The sequence below is a fragment of the Penicillium griseofulvum genome, assembly GCF_001561935.1.
Source record: "Penicillium griseofulvum strain PG3 chromosome Unknown contig_92, whole genome shotgun sequence".
NCBI lineage: Eukaryota > Fungi > Ascomycota > Eurotiomycetes > Eurotiales > Aspergillaceae > Penicillium > Penicillium griseofulvum.
This window is the reverse complement of record NW_024467453.1, coordinates 38,909-61,337: the sequence shown is the minus strand read 5'-3', so window position 1 is coordinate 61,337 and position 22,429 is coordinate 38,909. Positions and strand designations below refer to the sequence as shown.

Below are 22,429 nucleotides of genomic sequence, written 5' to 3'. Positions count from 1 at the left end.
GGGAGCAGCCTTGGCCGCGAATAGGGATATTGTGTTGGAGAGCAAAGGAGTAAAAAGTAGGAGTCAGTGTCCAAAGGTAAAAGAAGTAATAAAAAGAATAGAACCGTTTTTGGGGTTGTCGGGTTATTGTTGCATGACATCGTGAAGAATAAAAGAACGCCACCACCCGGATTCCCCGAACAGAAACATATCAGAGAGCCGACCGAAAAGAAAAAAATAGGGTCAAAGCAAAGCAGTTCAGCCCGTAAACAAAGAGCCTCCGTAACAGACCATAAAGCAAAGAGACCATAACCATATAGACAAGAGACGAGCACGGCCGCTGTCAGGTACATAGTGTAGCAATGAAACGGCGTTTTCCTCCCAGAAAATAACAGAACAGAAAGGGGTCTATCTCCAGGCAAATAAAGCAAAAAGCAACTTGAGAAACAAAGAAAAGAAATAGAATTCCAGCCTGACTCCCACGCTCCATGGCCATAAGCAACACAAAACACAAAGAAAGGTATCAAGAGATTAGATTTGTGGTTGCGCCATTTGTGGTTGCGTGGCCGCTGCAGTCGTCCATGTTGGCATAGGTTGCGTGGCAGGATAAGGCGCAGTCACATAGTACTGGGAGCGATCCGTACTGTAGTAGGACGGATGGATTGGGTTTGATTCGCGACGAGGCACGCTAGGATCGAGGCCAGGCATGTTGCGATCGAGTGATTGGTGTTGGCTATCTAGCTGACTGGACATGCTGAAGCTGCCGCGGGAGTAGGTGGCCGGGGTGGATGGATCCATGGGTGAGGTAGCATCTGTTGCTTGACTGCGCGAAGAGATCGAAGAGTTGCGATATGCGGAAGGGCTGTGTTCCGAAGTGGATCTATTGCGCTCGCTGAGAGAACTGGAGAGTCCTGCGTTGAGGCCACTTGGGATGGAGGCCATGCTGTGCGCGCTCATTGAGTCCATGCTTCCGCCATAGGGGCCTGCGCGGAATGAGTGGTAGTCATCCTGCTTTGGGGGGATGGCAGATTGCCCTGGGTTTGGCAGGTACGGGTTTGGCGCGGGTTGGGCTGCCATCGGCGCGCCCATCGGGTATCCCTGAATAGTGCCTTGCTGCGGGGGATGGGTGGCGGCATATGGGCCAGGGTGCATGTAGAAGTCGTTTGAAGGGTTTGGCATGGCGTAAGTGGGTGGAGGCATCATCTGTGGGCGATATGCGTATAGACCGGGCTCTGTCTGGTTTTCCACTGCATTTGCCTCTAGCTCATCAATCGGGGAGCGGAAGCTTTGTTTCTGGGTGAGTTCGGTGCGGGGTCGAATAAAGCGTAGCGAGTCCACCATGGAGGGTGGGTTGAGGATGCCGCGCATCACGTCCTCCACACTGTAGTATGAAACCAAATGGTGGGTCACGCCCAAAACCGTCACGCTCATCGTCTTCTTGACTAACCCCGAGTCCTTGAAGCCGTACGAATCGACTAGAGACCCAACCAACGCCCGTTCGAGCTCCGATTGATGGGATGAACGGTCTGCGAAGGGGCCAGAGCCGGGAGATGTCGGAGAATAGCCCTGGCTGCTATCATGTCGTGGATAAGGTTCGCCTGGCCGGCCGGCTGGCACTGGTCGTCGAGTGGCTTTCTTCATGGCGCGCTTCTTCTCCCCAGGAGGAAATGGCTTGTCTAGCTCACGGTAAACGAGGAAGTTCCCCAGAATGCGACTTGGACTCCAGGTGACTCCATCAGTCCAGCGTTTGATGCCCGAGGCATTCTCTTCATAGATGAAGACACTTCCACTGCGCACGAGATGACTTCGTTCACGGTCATGAGGGCGTCGCGGAACATGATGCAAGACACCGGTCAAACATGCTTCAAAGAGTATCAGAGCATCTTGTGTAGTTGCGACATACCCGGTGAATGTGGGTTCCAACACGGCGGTGGTCCCGTTCACCATGATGTAGATTTGTGAAAGAGATACAATCCCAGCAACCCCCCGGGCTTTTGCGAAGTGATATATTCCCCGATCAAATGGGACCAAAGGTTTAAAAAAAAAAAAAAAGAGAATTAAGCTAAGAGATCGACCAGGGTATGGAGAAGGAGGAGGGAGGTTTTGAGTTGGGACCCCTCAGTTGGAGAATTCCCAGGGATCGGCCAGCAAGCACGGGCCTTCCAAGTTCAAGTCAGTCAAAAGTCAAGGTTGCACCGATAAAAGATGGGGATCTACTAGAAACCCGTTCCACGGTTTGAGTTGCGGCAATTCCCAAGCTTTCTTTTTTTTTGGGGATCCACTGAGAGAAGGGAAGGGAAGGGAATAACTATGTACCTAAATGGGGACCCTGGCTAGTTAAGTGAAGAGAGAGGGGAAAAGTACTTAAAAAAGAAGGGGGGATAGAGGTCTGAGTGGTGATATCTCCACAAGATGATCATTAATTATTTTAGATTATTGATTATGTTATTTACTTTATTCTTTATTTCTTATTTTCTCGATTTTCTATATTTTTCTATGATATTATATTTTTTTTTCTCTATTTTATCTTATAATCAAGTTTTATACACCTGCAGAGAAGTATGGTATGGTCACCCCGGGAGTCTAATGAATTAAACGTTAATGTTAAAAAAAAAAACTCGGAGGGTTGGAACCACTGGGACACAATGCTGAGGCCTGGAGTATCGATGACAGATATGACATGCGATATTATGTTTTGGGCTTATTTATTTTATTTCTCTTTTATATTTCATTTATTTTAATTATTTTAATTGATTTATTTGCCATTTTCTGAATTTGGTATAGTCGATCCAGAAAATGAAGAAATAGAAAAAAGAAAAGAAAAAGGAAAAAAAAAGAGGAAAGACGGTGGAATTCGGGGAGCGGAGAAATACGGAGAATGAAACATCAAAGTCATGATTTCACCAAACCCTCCGCGAGAAGCAGGTACAGTTTCACTTTATAGAACTTCTTCGAGTATACTATATGATCAAGCAGATATGATTTTAGTAGACAATAACATATATATATCATTTAATATAATTCTAATATAATAGAGTATACTAAGTAGAAGAAACGAAGAATAGAGCAGGTCAAGATATAATCACCCCCCCGAGCCATGGGTGATCCCGGTGGAGCCGTGGATTGGGATCGGAGGGTCTCCGTGACATCTTATACCAAAATCGAAGGTCGACCCAAGTAGATTCTCACTACAGAACAACAGGAAATCTACCAGAAGTCTACCTCAGTTGCAGATTCTGACTCAGCACTCACCTGCCCTATTTGGAAAAAAGAGAGAACAAAGATCATAAGCATGTGGTCTAGCCAAGTAAAGTACACTCCCGGGGCTGTGACCAATGCCCCCAGTAGTTACAGTATGAACACATTTGATTGGCTCTCCCGACTATACCTCCCCACTTTTCCCATCTGACGCCCCATAAGAGAAAGGATCGACTTTTGTCTGAGACAGTGGGTTTAACCTTAGGAACCTGGAGGATACCAATCCTCCGAAGGGCGTCATATCATCTCTGAGTACGGAGTACGGGACGACGGAGTAATCTCTCGGCCATACCGAGCTATTGAAAAAATGACCTCCACCTCGAACTCCGGATGGAGTCATCATTATCCAACGGCAATCAAGGATAAGATCCTCCACGGTCTGGAGCAGCCAGTCAGACGCGGGTCAAGTTCCATCACACTGTGATGATTATTATATTCATTTCATTTCATTTCATTTCATTTCATTTTTTTTTTTTTCTTTTTTTTCCATTCATTTTTTTCATTCTTTTCTCCGGGTCCGGGTATCGGTGACTGTTATACCTCAAATTGGTGGATTTGCTGCTTCATGACTGGTCTCCCATTTTGACGGTCTGTGGGAATTCCCCTCCAAAGAGAACAAAGTGGAGGACTGAGCGCGTTCCAGTAGATCTCCGCCTTGACCCATCGATTCAGTATACAATCTACATACAAAGTACAATAATGTATACTACAAGGTATAGCGTACCCAAAAAGAACAACCCTCAAAAACAAAATCCCAATCAGCATGAACGGATGTGTAGAACCGGAGGGGGACACGCGTCTCAAATAAGAAACAAAACAAAAAAGAAGGTTAGGCTTCCGGGCGTAGAAAGAGTTTTCGGTAACTTCGCTTTACTTTTATTTCCCAGGGCTAAGTTCTCGAAAAAAAACTTAAGAGGGGAAGAGGGTCCCGTACCTCACTAACTAATCAACTAACTAACCAACTAACCAGCTATCGTAAGACCGAGACACCATGACTGGGGTTCGATTGGATGGTCAAAAACTTTCGCGGGAGATCCTCAGTAGATCCAGGCTGCACTATGTAACTCTCAGCCTGGGCCCAAGTCAGTCTCAGCCAAGCCATTGACATGTGGCCTGGCTATGCACCCCGGTCAAACCATGGAGCTAAGGATTGAGGGATCGGCAGTTTTGCGGTTTTAGGTAGAGGGATATTGAGCAAATTTTCAAGATAATAATAATTTATTTTATAGATAGTCAGTATGTACAACAATGTTATAGAATGAATAGTATTGGGTAGGACGTTATATAATAATCGGAGGACAGTGCTCCGTTATTTAAAGTCATAGTCCCAGAGGAGTGGTTGACGCACGCTTGTTAGAACTTAATTGGCGCGAATGACAGACGTATATTTACAATTTTAGTTATATAAAGTAAACGCGAGAACGATATATATTTTTTTCAACTATATACTTTTTTAAAAAAAAAGAAAATAACGTAAGTCAGTACGTAAATGAAAATGATATATCAGGAATAGTATAACCGCCGAAGTCCGAGAACCACTAGGCAGAAAAGAATCGGGAAGGAGCACACCGAATAAATTCGAAAAAAATAAAAAATAAATAAAATCGATCTAGACTGAGATATTCTGCACAGCCCATCACAAGCCAAGGATCTAAGCGCGGGGAGTTCACGAATTGACTCCGATTACGAGTTGAAGAGCAAAGATAGTTAGCGTTGGCGGTTAGGCTAACAAAGGTACCCAAAGGGAATACGGGCTTTCCAATCTAATTACCCCACAAATATCCTCAGCAAATCATATCATAACCTCCGAGATACCTTTACATGTGGCTTAGATTAGACGATCGAAGTTTACTATTTAGAAGATCCAGGATGTACTTTTCCCGTCGATCTCTTAGTTATTATTTGTTCGGCGAAACCCATATCCACGGTCCACAATTACCTCGATGATTAAAAAAAAAAAAGGGTGGGGTTTTAAAACTGTTAGACGCTTGAACGGGTGAATTCAAAGGTGTCAAGTAAAGTTTTCCTGAAGAATAATGATTTTAATTTTCGGCTCCAGACCTAATTAGGGTTCGGTGCCGATACGAAGATCATCTTGGAGAGCACACAGGATGCACAGGATGCACAAGTAAGGCAAATGCACGCACCTTGAAGAAGAAAAAAGCCCAAGCAGAAATAACTCACACTAGTCCCGGTGGCGTTCGTACTATGCTTCCTTTGGATCAAACTAAGAAATCCCGCAACTTTCATGGGTATAACACTAAGGGGCGATCATCATTAAGGAACTTGGCGTCAAACGAAGATCCGGTTTGGTCCATCGGCTTTGTGGTCTCGGAGGATTGTAGCTTCATCTTCGGCGGCTCGGCGAAACTAATTTATATCTTTATTATATTAACTCCGTATAAGCTTGATATACAACATAGACATCTATCTGAAACAATAATACTATAACTGTACTCCCGTATACTCCGTAGATACTATACAATAAAACATACAATGCAGAGATGTGCATTGCATGTGCATCCACACATGCACCAAATTCCCAGTACCACTATTCACCGTGCCACAAGCACAAGTCCCTATATACAGCCTCGCACAGAGATCATGGGGGAATGAACAAGGGCAATGGTACTACCTCCCTAATCCGTCTACAACCCCGAAGACTGTTTTTAGGGCCTAGGTTCAACGGAATAACTCCGGCGTTTTTTGCCCCTGATTCTGATTCTCGATTATCTATTGGTTGTTTAAGTTTTACCTTTATTGTTAAAATTCCCACCTCCAACAAACATTATAAGATTGGAACTCAGCGCTTCATTGGTTGGATTTGAACCTGTGTATCTGTAGTACAAGAGTAATGTGGCCGACAATCATGTCAGGGCAATAACGCTTAAGTAGTAAGTATATTGTATGTTATAGTAGGTTGAAAGTAATGTCAGATGACGTGTACATATAACAAGTGGAAACGCTTTTGCTCTCAAAGAGGATCATGATCGTGATCGTCTATTTATTCCATTTCGGGGGGAGATCGGTGGACTCCGATCGGGCTTGAACAATGGTCTAGTTCTTATTTCCATATCAGGAGGAAAGAGGCGAATAATGAGAGACATGGAATAAGATATCATTTGGATTCTCTACTCCGTACCAAGCATTGCCTCCACCTCGTATACCAAGGAATATCAGAACTCGTGACCCTCGTGTCAAACCAGCCGATCGGGTGGAAACGAAGCCAAGGTAATTTCCAGTAGTTAATGTTAGCGTGTCACACACTAACGCCCATGTGGTCAGAAGGACGGCAGGGATCACTGTCCCAGCACTACGGCTCGTATCTGATTTTGTGTGACTTCTTTACTTGTTTTTGAAAACTACAGTACATTCTAGAATTGTAGACCTAAATTGTATGTCGTATTATATAATATGAGTACTGAACGGCCCTTCACGGCTAGAGCTTCCCGTGGATGTTATGACTCACTAGCTCTGATATTCGGTTAACACAATGCGACCATTAGATGTCGTTTCACAATTAGAACTCCTTGATTTGTTTCTGTTATTTCGGCTCTTCCGGATATATGAAACAAGATAAATGAGACATCCATCCTGGTTATATGTGTATGGATATATTTCGATCCTTAATTCCAACCACTATACAGACTACTCCGTATATAGAACGATCTCACTCTATTCCCTACAAACGTCAAACTGTATATCATGACATAGATTATCATGATAGCCCCAAGAGGCCAGTTCAAAAAGAAAAGTATCTCCCTCCATTCTCCTCTTCTTATTTCCCCTTTGGGAAGAGCAAGACTCCACAACCGGCAACTGATGGCAATAGAATGCCGAGGTACCCTAACCTTTAGGTTAAGGTTTAAGAAATTTAAGGATTAGGGAACAGATCATGGAGGAGAACATAGAACCCTGATCCTAATTATATGGAGTATACGGAGTAGTTATGGGGATCATACTTCACGATCTGATCAAGGTATATCAAACTACCGAAACGACCCACTATCAAAGTTAGAGATCACTATACTACTCCATATAGGGTCGTGCGATGTCCTTAAATAAAGGAATGTCTGTGTTATATTTCGCTAGGGGCTTTAACTAGACTACTCCATTGCAAGGCAAACCGCCAACAAAACCAGATAGATGGCCATATGGACGGTATCAGCGTCACTAAGCTTATGACATCACATTACTCTATTCATATGAAGCTTTGGAGAGAAGTCCTGCATATTACTATATAGAATGTCCCTCAATAAGTACCGGAACCTGAGACATCGCCATATATCGCCATATATCGCTATGCATCGGCATTGTGGACATCCTCAACATCGTGGCGTAAAGCATCGGGGTCTATGAGATCAGTCGGGTAAAATCACAAATATGAGAATTTCAAGATCTGCAAAGACACTATTGAGTCTAATGATAAATGGCGGGCGCCGACAGTTCATGTCTTCTTTTCGATTGAATCTAGCCAGGAAGGCATTCGTGGCTATCCGTCTAACGCAGGATAGAACAAAGAATGTACAACGTAGGAGGTCGCCGTCGTAGATCATGACTTCGGGCTCCACTATATAGCTATGTTCCCCGACGTTGACTCCCGATATTGATTCAAAAAAGGGATGCGAACTACGTCGCATGTTGTATTCCGTACGGAGTATGCACCAGGTAATCCGATTTAGGGCTTCGGTATACCACCCACCGCACTGCGGCATACACCGTCACCCTAGCGCCGAGCACTATGTTGTTACTAATATTTTATAAATTGACCGTTATGTGGAGGCCAAGAACGCGGATATTATGCACATATACGGAGCTTTGCGACGACCACAGTCCCAAGTTACAGTTCGCAAGACAGTCCCCAGCATTCTAGAAGGCAAAATATTGACATCTTCGGTTGACCCACCATCTGCATTCTTCACCATGCAGGAGAAGACTTTCTCAGCTGCCAAGTTATCTCAGATGATCGTGCTACTGTGCATTATGTACGGAGTACTCTATAGCTTTTACCTTATGCAGATTACTCCATACAACATACAGGAATCCAACATGTACTGCAGTAAGCACTGACTAGTAACGATTATAGCAGCCCAAATCCAAATCTGCATGGCTTTGATCACTTACACAAAGAAGCGCGCTAAGAAGCAAGGACGCATTCCCCCTTGCAACCCCCATCCAGCCGCCTACCCGAGAGACACCGACCCCTCAATACGTACTCTGAAAAAGAAAAGAAAAAAGAGAATGATGCACAGCGCTTACAAAGCAGCAAGCCAAGATGCATCAATTCGATAGATCGAACGCTCTCGGCGATCCACCATTTACCCTCTCAGCTAACCACCATAGCGCCCCCCGTTCTTCCGCGGGGTCACCGGAGATGTGATTTGTGATTTCACATACATCACAGCACCGGATGAGCGGAACACCAATTGAAATCGCACAGCAAGCGATTCACGCAACCGTTTTGGAAAACAGAGTGAGATCAGATCGGTGTCAACGGCTTATGCACGCCACCTTTTCCTTTTCATTACATCAATAATATCAGTGCACAAGCTTCCTGGTGTGGATTGGATGGGCTTGCAGAGGTTAATATGTACGAGGCCCGAATAGGTAGGCTTTGTTCGTCACATCTAAACGAGGAAGGTTATCGCGGATACGCGCTGCGATCAAGATCACCAGATGGGAGGGTTTGTGCGCTGGTGATTTTTCTAAATCACCGAGGTCATTTTCGAAAAAAATCAATGTATATAGAGAATGATCACAGTTTCCTGTTCTAGCCTGTCCCAATTTGGTCATAGGTGCTCCCCCGGTTTCTGTACATCCCTGTCGCGAATGCCCCTTGCTGATTTTCAAACTTGGAGTCTGCTTGGGCCTGGGGCCCGAGGGTTCGATTATCCTTTTATTTGCTTTTTCACGCGTGCTTTTTGGGGATTATGGGGTTGGGATTGCTTGTTTTTGGGTACTTGGATTGTGCTTAGGGTTTGACTCTTTCGAGACCGTTTTCCCTATCTGGACAAACTCTACTTTCATACTTTTAATGTGGCTTGGAGAAAATCATAAGAGTACTTGGAGAATTGTCAATATATGCCATATGCCTAGCTTGATATATGTAAATATACAATGCAAATATGCACATTGAAGAATAATATACATGTGATATTGTACAGTCAAAGCACATCCAGCGCCGAGTCGCTCCCGCTATGCCAATCCATGAAAAAAAGAGAGTCCCATACCCATATACTCAAGAATCAAGGTGATGAACGGAGGAGGTCAGCAACAGCAGGGTCTTCATCAACCTCCTTAGAAAACCCAGTGCCCTTCCGCACATGCATCAGCAACCGTAAAGCACCAACAGGTGTTACACCCTCAATGCGCTTCGCCATGCCAACACTGACAGGCCGCACACGCTCAAGGACCTGTCGTTCCTCATTGCTGATGCCGTGGACCATACTGTAATCCAAATCTGCCGGCAGTAGCAAATTCTCATCCTGCTGGAACCGCTCAGCCATCTTCTCCTGCCGCCTCAGATACGGCGCATAGCGGCCTTCAATGGCAACGCGGGTGAGGATTTCCGGCGCGAACGAAGATGGGGTATATGCCGTGCCCGTAGGAGACTCAATGGTAGGAATAAGGGTGTTGATATCGGCGCCGTCTAGACACAAGATATCGAGCGCTGAGCGGATTGAGGTATCAGAGCGCACCTTGAAGCCCTTGCGAGACCACGCAGATGACGAGAGCTTTGTGTTGTTAAGCAGAGTCTGCAGCTCTAGGATCTGCGCTTCGGTGTCGGAGAAGTGGCTCCAACGCTTGTCAGAGACGACGCCGGCATCGCGTGCCATGCGAGTCAAACGTAGGTCAGCATTGTCGGAGCGGGTGGAGATGCGGTACTCGCTTCGCGTCGTGAACATGCGGTAGGGCTCCGAGACGCCCTTGGTAATGAGGTCGTCGATCATGATTCCGATGAAGCCGTCTGACCGGGTCAGGGTGAGAGGTGACCGGTTCTGCGACTCAAGGCCAGCGTTCATGCCAGCGATGATGCCTTGTCCAGCTGCCTCTTCATAGCCTGTTGTGCCGTTGATTTGGCCGGCGAGGTAGAGACCGTTGATCAGTTTTGTCTCTAGTGTAGGTCGTAGGTTGCGTGGGTCGATGTAGTCGTATTCAACGCCGTATCCGGGCTGGAGCATGGTTACGTTCTCTAGACCACGGATTACTCGCAACATGGCGTATTGCGCGTCTGCGGGTACGGTCATTGAGATGCCATTTGGGTAGATGACATCGTTTGGTGCGAAGCCTTCTGGCTCGAGCCAGATCTGGTGCTGAGTCTTGTCCTTGAATCGAATGATCTTTGACTCCAGGGATGGACAGTATCGTGGCCCACGCACAGTCTCACGGATATGGATGGATTTGTCGAGATTGGCGCGGATGATTTCATGGGCAGCTTCATTTGTGTGGGTCATCCAGCAGGTAAGCTGGCCTTCATCCCCTACCGCGACAGTTTTGTTGAGATAGGAGAAAGGGTGAGGCGGCGAGTCGCCCTTTTGCACTTCGAGGGCGCTAAAATCAATAGTCTTCTTGTCCAATCGCGGTGGTGTACCTGTCTTCAAGCGTCCCAGTTGGAAGCCAGCTTCACGGAGGGACTTGCTGAGACCGTATGTAGGGGCCTCGCCCATGCGCCCCGAAGGGAATACATCCATTCCAATATGGATCTCACCACCCAGGAATGTCCCCGTAGTGATAACCACACGACCAGTAGGAATGACCTCCCCGGATTCTAGCCGCACACCAACAATCTTGCCTTGTGCACCAGGGGTGCTCTCGATACCTTCCGTGGAGAGCACGATGTCAGCCACCTTGCCCTCCACAATGCTCAGATTTTCCGTTCCAGCCAGCTCCTCGGACATATACCGCTTGTAGAGATCGCGATCGATCTGCGCACGCGGTCCCCAAACTGCCGGCCCTTTAGAGCGGTTCAAGACTCGAAACATGACACCAGCCTTATCGATGATTCGGCCCGCAACGCCATCCATCGCATCCACCTCGCGAATCATAGTTCCCTTTCCAATGCCGCCGAAACTAGGGTTGCACGAACAAACACCGATATTTTCTAGCGAGGGCGTGACCAACGCAGTGCGTGCGCCAGAACGAGCAGCAGCCGCGCATGCCTCAGATCCAGCATGGCCTCCTCCAATAACAATAACGTCGTATGGTCTATAAACGGGTTAATTAGCAATACTCATGGCAACAGGGGTTAATCATGAACCGTGTATTATCTGTAACCGTCGCGAAACCACGACTCCGGCCCATAAATGAGCGGAGCCCGTGGCCCCGATGCATCAGAGCCACCGACCGTGCTCGAAAAGCCATAGCGGAGTGTAATGCAAATATTTACTAAAAAAGAACAGGTACAAGCGCGAAGATCAGATCAAATCGATAAGGAAAATTGTATTTCATCACGTGATTACGCTTATAACCGCTAACCCCGAGGGCGGTCACTAGTTTGCGCCATCGACCAATTGCGGGGCTGCTGATGTTTAAGTTGTACAACGCTGATCATCTTTTTCCTACGACGAACCCCTCTCTACGTCTTTAAATCCACCGACTCAACAAGTGAGACAATACTCAAAAATGAAGGCATACTGGTACGACAATATTGAGGTAAATACACACCAATTGGCCGTACCCAACTTTCCAAGCATTTTCAGGTACAGCCCACCTAGACTAAAACAAATGCTGATGTCATTTGTTTACAGGGCGACCAGCGTGAGCCACATGACTCCGGCCGTGCCGTGTCAGAAGATAAGCTCGCCTCGCTAGGTGTGCTGTACAAGCACTGCCCGACTATTGGAGCAGTGGACTCCATCGCGGCGGAGCGCGGATACCGTAACCGTGATGAGATCTGTGTGTCACCTGCAACGATGGGTGCTGTGTACGAGGAGAAGGTTAAGTCTTTCTTCTCTGAGCATTTGCATGAGGACGAGGAGATTCGGTATATTCTCGATGGCGAGGGATACTTCGATGTTCGTGGGCAGGAGGACGAGTGGATTCGTATCTGTCTTGTTAAGGGGGATATGATTATTCTTCCTGCAGGAATTTATCATCGGTTCACTACCAATGAGCAGAACGTATGTTTTTTTCGGATTTTGCAGTTGTGGATTATGTGACTGACCTTTTCTGCAGTACGTTAAGGCGATGCGTCTTTTCCAAGACGAGCCTAAGTGGACACCGCTGAACCGTGGTGCCGAGGTTGATGCCAACCCGCACCGGAAGACCTATCTGGAGAATGTTCTCAGTCCTACTGCGGCTGTTTAGGATGGGCCACTTTGATCTTGAGATGCGTTATGACGGAACCTTTTACATATATACTACTGAACGATTGAAAATTGGAATTTCTCGGGATTATCTTATACCACTTCTGTTGCATGGTGCTTAAAATGTACATGAGGACCACACCCACAGTAAATCAATTGAACCCATACATAAGTGGGTAGAGGTGGTCAAAAGACACTTTTTACTTATATCAATTGTCTGGAATGCCAGGCGTCCCCACCGGCGTCCCCGCTGGCATCGCGCCAGGCATATCAAAATGCTCGCTCGTAGCACCGGCACTCTCTTGCCTTGTCATGCTCGAGCTGCGCAAGCCACCCATATCAACGTTGAAACTACTCGTGCGAGCGCCAGCGCGAAGCCCTGGCCGTGCATCCAGTCCCCCACGGAAACGTAGACCCTCCTGCTCCCGACCATGATCGTCGGAGAACACAGGCGGTCCTGATGCCTCGGTAGAACCGGCACTGCGCGGTGGTACCGTGGACCCGGCATCCGATTCCTCGCCGGGTCGGACACCTGTTCTGCCCATGCGCGGCCACAGATCTGGAAGCCCGACGACTTGGACTCGAGGCTCGACGACGCGCTCCTCAAACCATGCGTGGACTCGCGCTTCGACAAGCTGGGCTATCTTCGGTACATCCTGCAGTCGGCTGCGAGATCCGATGAGAGAGCGCACAGAGAGGTCTAGGCGGTAATCCGGGAGGAAGGAGAATGCAACGTTGCTTTTCGGGCTGCTTTTTGGTGGGAGCTGGTCTTGCGAGGTATTTTGCTCTCCGGGGCTAGAGGGTCGATTCACTGTGTTGTACCTTGGGTCTGATGTGGGAGGCGCCGGTGACCCAGCAGGCGTTTGGAGTGGTTCTGGTGGTTCGGTCGATGCTGGGATCAAGGATATGCACAGTGTTCCGGAAAATCTCACGACCGAGACAGATAGCGCTACTGGCAGGATGGCAGAGCGTGGTTTGGGGTAGTTTAGAACCATAGACGTCTCGACGGCGATAGAAAGGTTGTCGTCGCTGAGGTCGACATCCAGTAGCGCCTGTAGCCGTCCACCGTCCGACATAGGGTCGTCAACGGCGATGATGCGGCAGTTGCTGAAAATGGGAAACTCTTCACCTAGTGAGATATCGGTGACATTTATCTTGTCTATGAACGATGGTTTCTTCTCCGGGTTGTTCATAGCTGCCGTTAGGGAACTGAGAATTGATGAAGTGGGCGAGTCCTTGAGGGAATAGGCCGTCTCCCTGTATTGGGCAATTGTCTGTGCAATAAGCACATTGAACCAGTCCAGCGACTCGGGCTGATGCGACGAGTGATGCATGCGGTGTCGACCATGTTTGCTAGTAGGGTTGGTAGGAATGGCACTGTAGTAGGTTTTGCGGAGGATTGAGCGGGTGTTCGTGGAGGTAGAAGGTACGGGACGAAGAACGTTTGACGTGGACGGTTTTTCTCGTAAAGATTTCTGGCTATCTTGAGGGGGGTTATACACCGAGCTGTAGCGGCGGTGTGTTGTGCGGTTTGACATGCCCCGGGACGGAGGGGGAGGCGCTTCACCGAAAATGAAAAACTTGATAAAAGCGCCAATCAGGAGTACCACTGAGAGCTGGCCGAGAAGAAACCCTTGGGTAAAGGATAAGCTAAGAAGGTGTTAGCAAGCTCCTACAGTCCACTCCACGGGCAAAGGGCATACGAGGATTGAGGCGCGAATGGCGCGGGCTCATCTACATTATTATCAGCACACCAATTCCAAACCTTGGAGGTATCGCTACTCACGTTGTTGGAGCGCCATTGTCAGCAGCTGTTGACAATATCTATTCACGGTGCCATCCCCAGACGACGAAGTTCCAACCTTGGAACTTTCGGATCGGATCTGGCTTGGCCGAACCGCATATCTCTTATCGCTAATATGCCACCTGTGACCGCCTGCCTCTAAAGAATTTAAACTTATCCACTGATCATCCTGAGTGCCCTGATTTGCTCACTGAGTACATTATGTACCCCGGGCTATGTTGTATAAAGTAAGTGTACCGGCCTGAGCGCGATATATCAATGGCCTTTTGGCCAATGTGACATTATCGTCAATGTGACTGATCTATATATCTACTGACATATCACTCATTCTGGCGCAACCTCCGCGGTACTACTCCGTATGCGCAAAGGGATTGGAAGTCATATCCCCTTGGGCACCCCCACCTCTGCCAGGGACTGTGTCAAACCCAGCCTGATCCAATTGTCGATCTCCTTGGTCGTAGCTACCGCGATAACCCCCAGCATGCCCAATGAATTCACCCCAGCCTCCTTATTAATCCCGCCTCGTCTTCTTGGCAGCACGATCATCCATCTCTTGGTAAGAATCATATTATGGGGACAGGCTGCTCCGGGTACATTCGCCGTATGGTGTCCGCCCACTTTCGTAGTCTTCTCGAGCAGATCTTTGTAAGTTCTGATCAACACAGCGGGGTCAACATCACCCTCAAAGCGTTGATAAAACCACTCAAATGGAACCTTAGTTTCAGACTCCTCGGGAGATTCCAGAAACGCCGCGAAACTGTTTGCTGGCAAGGGCATCAACTGCATATGCTTATGCAGCCGGCTACAACCCCCATTCTGACCGCAGTTATAAAATGCAACGTAATCTCTCTCCATGGAGACCAAGATACGCCACATGCCGTCTAGATTTGCCTCGTCGAGCGCCTCGTATTGTCGTTTGTATCCATCACACGTGAGAAGCATGAGGTGGGGCCGCGCAAAGCAAAACTTGTTCACGATCACAAAGTGGCTCCCTAGCGTGCCAAGTTCGAACCCGGTGGTGCTGATATCGCTGCCTTCTCGCTTTTCGAGTCTATGGGTATCAGCCTCGGGCTGGGGTTGGGCAGTGGCTAGAGTGGGCTTCTTGGCGAGAGCAGAAGTGAGAACAAATTGGAACTTGGTAACCGAGTTAGCAGATACTTGATTTGGATTATAGTTAGGGAAGTGATGAGTACTTTGAGGTCACCATCAATGTGCTCAATTATTTGTTGCTTGTCATCGTACAGAACAAGGCCAGATTGGACAAGGTTGTCGAATTTGGAGAGGACGAGGGATTCTTCCATTTTTTGGGTGGCTTTTTTGTGGACTTTCTGAGGCGCGTAGGTCTATTGTCTTATATACCTAGGTATGTGGTTGGAGGTGGGGTAGAGCCGGGAAGGGAGTTTCAGGGTATTTACTTACTCGGTATACATGTAGTATATTTGATACTGGATCTCTTGAATTTCTGGAAGATTAATACTAGTAACTATTATTTATGTGGCTGAATTCCGCTATCTAGTTTCAATAATTGAAAATTACTGTAATGGAATACATATGGAGGTAAGCATCAAAACGGCACTGCCCGGTTTATTGTTGTACAACTAATAAGTCTCTTCCTTTGAAGGTTCAAACTAAACGCCATCTAACACTCTTCTCGACACTTCCTGAATACGTTCACCTAAATCCAAGACTTACTTTCTGCTTGTCCTCGACCAGATTAGAAACTAAGCAATAAGCCCCATGCCCCCAACCGGTGACATGACCTTCTTTAACGCAGTCTGGTCAGCTCTAGACACGTGTAGGACTATTCCTAACAGTTTCTGAAGCACACTCTCGCAAAAGTCGTCGGGAAGCTCTGTATACTTGCGTATGTTAGGTGCATGCAAAATCAGATATGGCCTTCTCATGGATGTGCTTTAGCCGTAGTCTCTTCCATCTCATCGATGACTTGATAAATCACATGACAGTATATCATTTTGCAAGGATGAAATGGATGTCTCTACGGGACATACGCCGTTCGATTTGGGCACTCATCGCGGACTCCGATGCAATGAACTTCCTGACTGGCCGTGCGGGTGAGCATGAGTTATAGAATTGCATGGATAATGTCACTAATTTGGGGTACCCTGTCAACAGAGCTCGGACATGAAGCTGATCTCCGGTGTTTGTATTAACGAGGGAGTCAAATATATAAAGCCCGTGGATTTGTACCGGGGTGGACAACAGCTACCCGATAGAAACGGCTACTGTTTACAGTATTCGAGGCCTGATTCTACCAACATTAAGTCGGCAGATTTGCGAGCTGATTTGATGCAATTCACCTGAATGAAGAAGGCCCAATCATTCAAGTGCTAAAGCTCTAGTTAGTCTCCTAGGACAGAAGTCGTGAATTAATATACAATAGCCTCTCTGTTAGAATATTAGATATGAGTATCAATTAGAAGATTAAACGGAAGTAAATATTGTGAAATGGAAGTTCTCTGTCCTTTCCTGTGTCCTATGCGTTTAACCAACGCTAATCCCTTCTAGGTATAGTCAGCATTGACAGGCGGGGTTAGTTATTCTCCACGTGATCTCTCCACTGATCTTCCTAAGTGGAGCCTGTGCTGAGATCTACTGAGACTCTCAGCACTTCCAAGGCACAGCAGGCTGATATACAAACCCTAACTCGATAATCTGTTTGTCTCTCTCTTCTTTTATCACTTCTTATACACATCCATTCGATTATGGGTTCCGTGAAAGCTAGTACCGGGAATGAGACGGAGATTGGTCAAACCCCACCATTAGTAAAATCACTCCAAGACTTAATCATAGTTGAGTCGTGGAGCGATGGAAAGCTGAAATCCACTACCTTCTACTATGTTACGGAAGATGAGGAGGTTTTCTTCGGTCACGCCACAAAGAACAAGCGCGAAATGGCCATCGCAGAATTCAATTCATCTCTGCAACGCGTGCAGGATCAAGACATCTATCCAAAGATACCCACCGATATCCACTTAACACTTGCACCAGAAGGGCTGGACGCTTCTTTGGTTCACGTAAAAAGACCAGGCCTACAGTGGTACGACGATATGACCGGCACAAACTATCTCCCCAAAGCCGTTCTTGATGAGACAATCGTCATGGAGCAGATCTCAAAATCGCCTCACCAAAACATAATTCGATATCATGGCTGCCATGTGAGACGCGGTTACATCACGTCGATTGCTCTCGAGCGGCTTGAGCAAAACCTGACCGAGTACGCCTCGACGTCAGATTTCCAACAGCTCGATAAAATCAAGTTTTTCGAATCTCTCAAGTCGGCGGTGGAACACCTACACACCTTGGGGCTAGCTCATAACGACATCAATCCTGATAATATTATGGTGAGGAACGGATCACCGGTGCTGATTGACTTTGACTCATGCCAGCCGTTCGGCAAACGCTTGCAGTCTTTGGGCACGGAGGGTTGGTATGAAAAGGTGTTTTATACTTCCGAGAAGGAACATGACATATATTCTCTCGGCAAATTACAAGAGTGGCTTCAAGCTGCCAAGTAATTTTATAGCAACACATGCCCATACAATCATGGTAAATAGCTCTTAATCCTTGTTGCATTATGTGTAAAGGACCTCCTGAACGAACCTTGCTGATAAATCACACTTCGAATTATGAGAGCTAGTTAATATTGAGTACCAGTGAGATGTAAAGCAGTAGCGAGACTCAACCCATCTGCTCACTCCCGGAGATAGACTAGCTGTGCTCGTCGCTATTATTTATGCCTTTTCTCAGCTCTAGTTGCTCGCGTATTTGTTCAATCTGTAATTTGGCCTGCTGGATGGTTGGCCGCTTAGACACAGTGTTCATATTCTGGAGTTCCTTCTGCCAAGCGTATAATCCTTCAGCGTGCTCGCACTGTAGGCGATGAGTGCAAAGAATGGAGACACAGAAATGGAAACCGCAGCTTGAACCATAGAAAAGCAAATCATCAGACAGTGCTTGACGGATAGTAAGGCGAGAACTCACAGATAATGGGGAATCCCACACTGTCATATGTGTTCTAAGTGTTTTTGGGCCCTGAAAATAGGCACTATGGTAATTAGAAAAGTATGAGATGTCGACGGGTATCCAATCAATGCCAAGCCTCCATATCCACAGATGCATCCACTCTGTCTATTCCTAATTTGACATTTTGAGCGTTTAAGGAGTGGGGTCTATCGATATCAAGCTTATTTGAAGCCAGATATAGACCCACAATTAGGCTAGAAGGATTACTATTTGATATTCCATAGCGCAAATTTCAATTCGGATGAAGACAATTTCATGATCGACAACACAGTGTCTAGACTAGGGCCATTTCTGTGTCCATTACTGTGTCTGTCGCAGTCCAACTTACAACTCTTACGCTTTACCATATTCCAGCAACTCCCATTTCCAGTGCGCCATTATTGTACGTCTACTGCCTATAATGGCATTCCTACCAATGTTGCAACGTGATAATAGCTTATTCTTCATATTTTTTTTGAGATAGAAAGAAAAGGAAAGTCCTACATTGTAGGGCACCGGTGTATAGACCATGCAAACAGAGCAAACATAGCTCATTCCAAGTTCTCCACTCCCAAGAAGGACACGAAACCTTTCCATAAAATACTTGCCACTTGTTGACTCATAGCATTGGAGCCTAATCACCTGAAACGCTCGTCACCTCGTGCTTACCACTAACTACAACCTCAGATCAACCTCAACCAAAAATTTCCAGATATCACAGACCATACATCCACGACAAGCCAAAGAGCTGTCCAGCTCCCAACCAAGCAACTATGCATAGTCTCACAAAACTAGCACTCACAGCCTTACTCCTCACTTCACCAGCAACATGCAATTCAAACCCCAAACCACCAGGCAAAGACTCCATCCTACTATCAAACGTGCAAACTCTAACACTCCGCGCCCACCGCATGACAAGCGCACGCCGCGTCTCACCAATCCCCCAACTCAGCTGTGCAGGCCCATCAAAAGAAATATGCAACCTCTACCAACCAGACGTAATGCGCTGCACAAACCAAGGCTATGACTACGACGTCGAAGACGTACAGTGGACATGCACCGCAGACCTGCCAGCGGAGTTTAAGCTCGGCGCAACAGATGTCATCTGCGAGGGGTACCGGAATGCTGATGATAAGTGGGTATTGAAGGGGAGTTGTGGGGCTGAGTACCGGCTGCTTTTGACCGAGGCTGGGGAGAAGAGGTTTGGGAAGAAAGGCGGTGATACAGAGTGGGATTGGAAGGGGAAGGACCGGCCCGAGACTGGGGTTCAGAAGATGATGGCTGTGATTGGGAACTTGATTTTCTTTGGGTTCATCATTGCTGTTTTTGCTTTGATCTTCTGGCCTCTCTTGGCGCAATGTTTCGGCTGGGGGAATCGTCGAGCCAGGCCGGACCGGGACGGGTGGGGAGGTGGTGGAGGTGGTGGTGGAGGAGGAGGAGGTGGTGATGGAAATGATCCTCCGCCTCCATACAGCAGTTTCGATCCCTCTAAATCTGCTGGTAGGCAGCAGGGCTGGACGCCCGGATTCTGGACTGGTGCGGCAAGCGGTGCGGCAGGCGGTGCTGCGGCTGGTTATCACATGGGGAGACGGTCTAGTAATGAATCGCGCGGCACAATGCCAAGGGGCAGGTCTGGTCGATATGACCCAGGTGAAGGCAGCTCGAGCTCGCCGCCGCAGTTTTCGTCTACGGCTGCTAGTACTGGGTTCGGCTCCACGAGACGTAGGTGATCTAATGAATATGACATTTACGCTTGTCCGTTTGCTACCATCTTGAGGGAGAAAAGGTATCAAAAGAAAAGCCACAGGTTGTTCATTAACCAATGGACGTAACCTCCTGTGACCATTATGGAACTAGTACATATACAATGGGAGGGCAACGTAACAAATCAATTAGCAAACCAAATAGCCTGAAACTCCTGGCTTGATACCCTGTAATCCCACACTCGAAACGCCGTAACCTATAATTTTTCACTTCATAGAATGCCCATTAGAGTCCCCGACTTAAGCCGAGGGGAAGTCGTCGATCGATCCTAGAACTTCCTCGGTTCCACCCCCCTGGTTCTTCAACCCCACCTTCTTGCGCGACTTCTTGACAACCGTCTTATCGTTCTTGTCGTCCTTGGAATCACTAGTTGGGTTGCGCAGCATGTCCTCTTGTAATTCTTTCTCCTTGGCGTGCTGGGCCTCGATCCGCTGCTTTTCATCGTCAAGTTCTTGCTGAACGATTTTGGGATCATCGTAGACAGTGTTCGTCATCTCCGAGTAAGTTGCAATGTCGATGGTCTCAGACGGGCCCATAAGGGTGTCTTTGATTCGTTGAGGATCACGGCGCTCTTCATTGTTGAACTTTAACTTGATCTGACGACGAGACCGACCCGGGAACATTTTGCTAATCACCATGAAATCGGTACCGAACATGCGGAGCCCGCGATAAAACAGGTCTGTCATCTCTTCATCCCATGTTTCGGTCTTTGTACGCTTGCCGTACGAGGCCTGGTTGATCTTTCGGGTGAACGAGCTTTCCACCACATCTTCGAGATCGCCTGCAGCTCGAGCGGCATCTGCGTGACGATCAACCTGCAAGGACGTATTATCCAGCACGATCTCGCCATTAACGATTCGCATAATAGGGCCGCTTTGTGGTTTCCAATCGACCGGTTGTTCGGTCTTCTCCTGTTCGGCCTCGGTTTGCTTGACGGGTGTCCCTGGCCCTGGGGTTCCGCCCTGCTTCTTGCGCTCTTCTTCAGCCTTGTCAATCTTACGTAGCTCAGTCTCACGCTTGGACTTCTTTCCAGTTCGGAGATCTTTGCAAAGCTCCGACATTTTCACAACATTAGGTAAGATTTCTACTGTCTCTGCGCCTTCCGGGGTAGGTTCACGCTTCTTGCGGGTGCGCTTTGGTTTCTCGCTACCCTCAGGATCCGAGGTACCGGCCTTTGAGTACTTTCGTTTCTTGGGCTTTGTTGGATCTGGAGTCGAAACGTTGGATTCACCGGGCGTTGCGCTTGCATCTTCGATCGTAGGCACGATTGACTGGGATCCTCGACGACTTACTGCTGCGGATGCAGACTTCTTCCGAGCTGGCGCCGCAATAGATGTAGTTGATGAAGTTCGAGCGCGTTTTGTTGGTCGACCATCGCTTGGGGCAGTTTGTTCAATTTCAGGTTGAGATTGAGGTAGAGTTTCGGTTGAATCGACGAGATGTTCTGCGGCCCGCGCGGTTTCAATCCTGGCGTATTCTAAGAGAGCCTTCTCTGGCCCATGTGCCTCAGAGGACGGAGGTTGAGCCTCACTAGAGACATTGGCCGGAGATGGGGTGGGTTGAGTGGAAGGAGGGGTAGGCGGGGCGGTTGAGACAGGTGTTGGTTGTGAGACGGAGGTAGATGCATCGCGCTTTTGTGGACGGGGAATAGCAGCTGGCTTGGGGATCGGGGTTGGCTTTGAGATGGCAGCCGGCTTGGGGATCGGAGTCGGTTTTGGGATAGCAGTCGGCTTGGAGATCGGAGTCGGCTTGGCGATGGGTGTAGCAATAGGCGTGACAGTTTGTGTAGTGATGGCAGGAGCGACAGTGGTGACAGGAGTAGCAACTTGGGGAGCAGCTAAAGTAATGGGTGTTTGTTCCCTGGTAGGCGCAGCGATTGATGCTGGTGAGGCCTCTGTGATTGCGCGTGGTTCCGGCTCGGCAGCCAGAGAAGGTGGCAGATGAGCGTCAGTTACATCTTTGGCTTTGTTTTCCTGAACAGGCTCGGCCGGCGACTGCTGAGCAACACTAGGTCGTCTCGCGGGCGCGGCGGGCGCACGGCGGATAGGCGCCTTCGGGGCGAATTTCTTGCCGGTTTTATCTATCAAACACAGTCAGAGATAGCACAGGTATACTTGAAGCTTAGTTAAGACCCACTGATCGCAGAACTAGAAAAGGACTTCATGGCTGCCCATTGCTATAAGGTGTTGATTGATGAAGATCTTAAAAAAGTTCCAGGCCGGGGAAGTGGGTGAGAATCACGTGATGACACTAGCGGACGCTAAACCTCGTTGAAAATCCTCCTGTCTTCAACTCC

The 22,429-nt window shown here is 47.8% G+C and overlaps 7 protein-coding genes across 7 annotated transcripts; 3 read left to right on the top strand and 4 right to left on the bottom strand.

Annotated features, from left to right (window-relative positions):
- Nucleotides 1-510: 510 nt before the first annotated feature.
- On the bottom strand, nucleotides 511-1,926 carry PGRI_068430 (camp independent regulatory protein; the record flags this gene model as incomplete). Its single annotated transcript, XM_040794557.1, has 1 exon — nucleotides 511-1,926. The coding sequence occupies one exon, from the start codon at nucleotides 1,924-1,926 to the stop codon at nucleotides 511-513; it is 1,416 nt and encodes a 471-aa protein (XP_040648888.1).
- A 7,556-nt stretch (nucleotides 1,927-9,482) lies between these two features.
- Nucleotides 9,483-11,538, bottom strand: PGRI_068420 (tRNA modification protein MTO1; the record flags this gene model as incomplete). Its single annotated transcript, XM_040794556.1, has 2 exons — nucleotides 9,483-11,442; nucleotides 11,495-11,538. The coding sequence occupies 2 exons, from the start codon at nucleotides 11,536-11,538 to the stop codon at nucleotides 9,483-9,485; spliced, it is 2,004 nt and encodes a 667-aa protein (XP_040648887.1).
- Nucleotides 11,539-11,859: 321 nt separating this feature from the next.
- On the top strand, nucleotides 11,860-12,543 carry PGRI_068410 (acireductone dioxygenase (Ni2+-requiring); the record flags this gene model as incomplete). Its single annotated transcript, XM_040794555.1, has 3 exons — nucleotides 11,860-11,889; nucleotides 11,985-12,356; nucleotides 12,412-12,543. 3 exons carry the CDS (start codon nucleotides 11,860-11,862, stop codon nucleotides 12,541-12,543), a joined length of 534 nt encoding a protein of 177 aa, XP_040648886.1.
- Nucleotides 12,544-12,751: 208 nt separating this feature from the next.
- On the bottom strand, nucleotides 12,752-15,647 carry mmm1 (ERMES complex subunit MMM1; the record flags this gene model as incomplete). Its single annotated transcript, XM_040794554.1, has 5 exons — nucleotides 12,752-14,192; nucleotides 14,246-14,276; nucleotides 14,329-14,484; nucleotides 14,772-15,480; nucleotides 15,540-15,647. The coding sequence occupies 5 exons, from the start codon at nucleotides 15,645-15,647 to the stop codon at nucleotides 12,752-12,754; spliced, it is 2,445 nt and encodes an 814-aa protein (XP_040648885.1).
- A 1,422-nt stretch (nucleotides 15,648-17,069) lies between these two features.
- PGRI_068390 (uncharacterized protein) lies at nucleotides 17,070-17,882 on the top strand (the record flags this gene model as incomplete). The annotated part of the gene is made up of 1 exon (XM_040794553.1): nucleotides 17,070-17,882. One exon carries the CDS (start codon nucleotides 17,070-17,072, stop codon nucleotides 17,880-17,882), a length of 813 nt encoding a protein of 270 aa, XP_040648884.1.
- A 1,260-nt stretch (nucleotides 17,883-19,142) lies between these two features.
- On the top strand, nucleotides 19,143-20,099 carry PGRI_068380 (DUF1183 domain protein; the record flags this gene model as incomplete). The annotated part of the gene is made up of 1 exon (XM_040794552.1): nucleotides 19,143-20,099. One exon carries the CDS (start codon nucleotides 19,143-19,145, stop codon nucleotides 20,097-20,099), a length of 957 nt encoding a protein of 318 aa, XP_040648883.1.
- Nucleotides 20,100-20,372: 273 nt separating this feature from the next.
- Nucleotides 20,373-22,297, bottom strand: PGRI_068370 (transcription factor TFIIIB subunit BDP1; the record flags this gene model as incomplete). The annotated part of the gene is made up of 2 exons (XM_040794551.1): nucleotides 20,373-22,213; nucleotides 22,270-22,297. 2 exons carry the CDS (start codon nucleotides 22,295-22,297, stop codon nucleotides 20,373-20,375), a joined length of 1,869 nt encoding a protein of 622 aa, XP_040648882.1.
- Nucleotides 22,298-22,429: the final 132 nt, after the last annotated feature.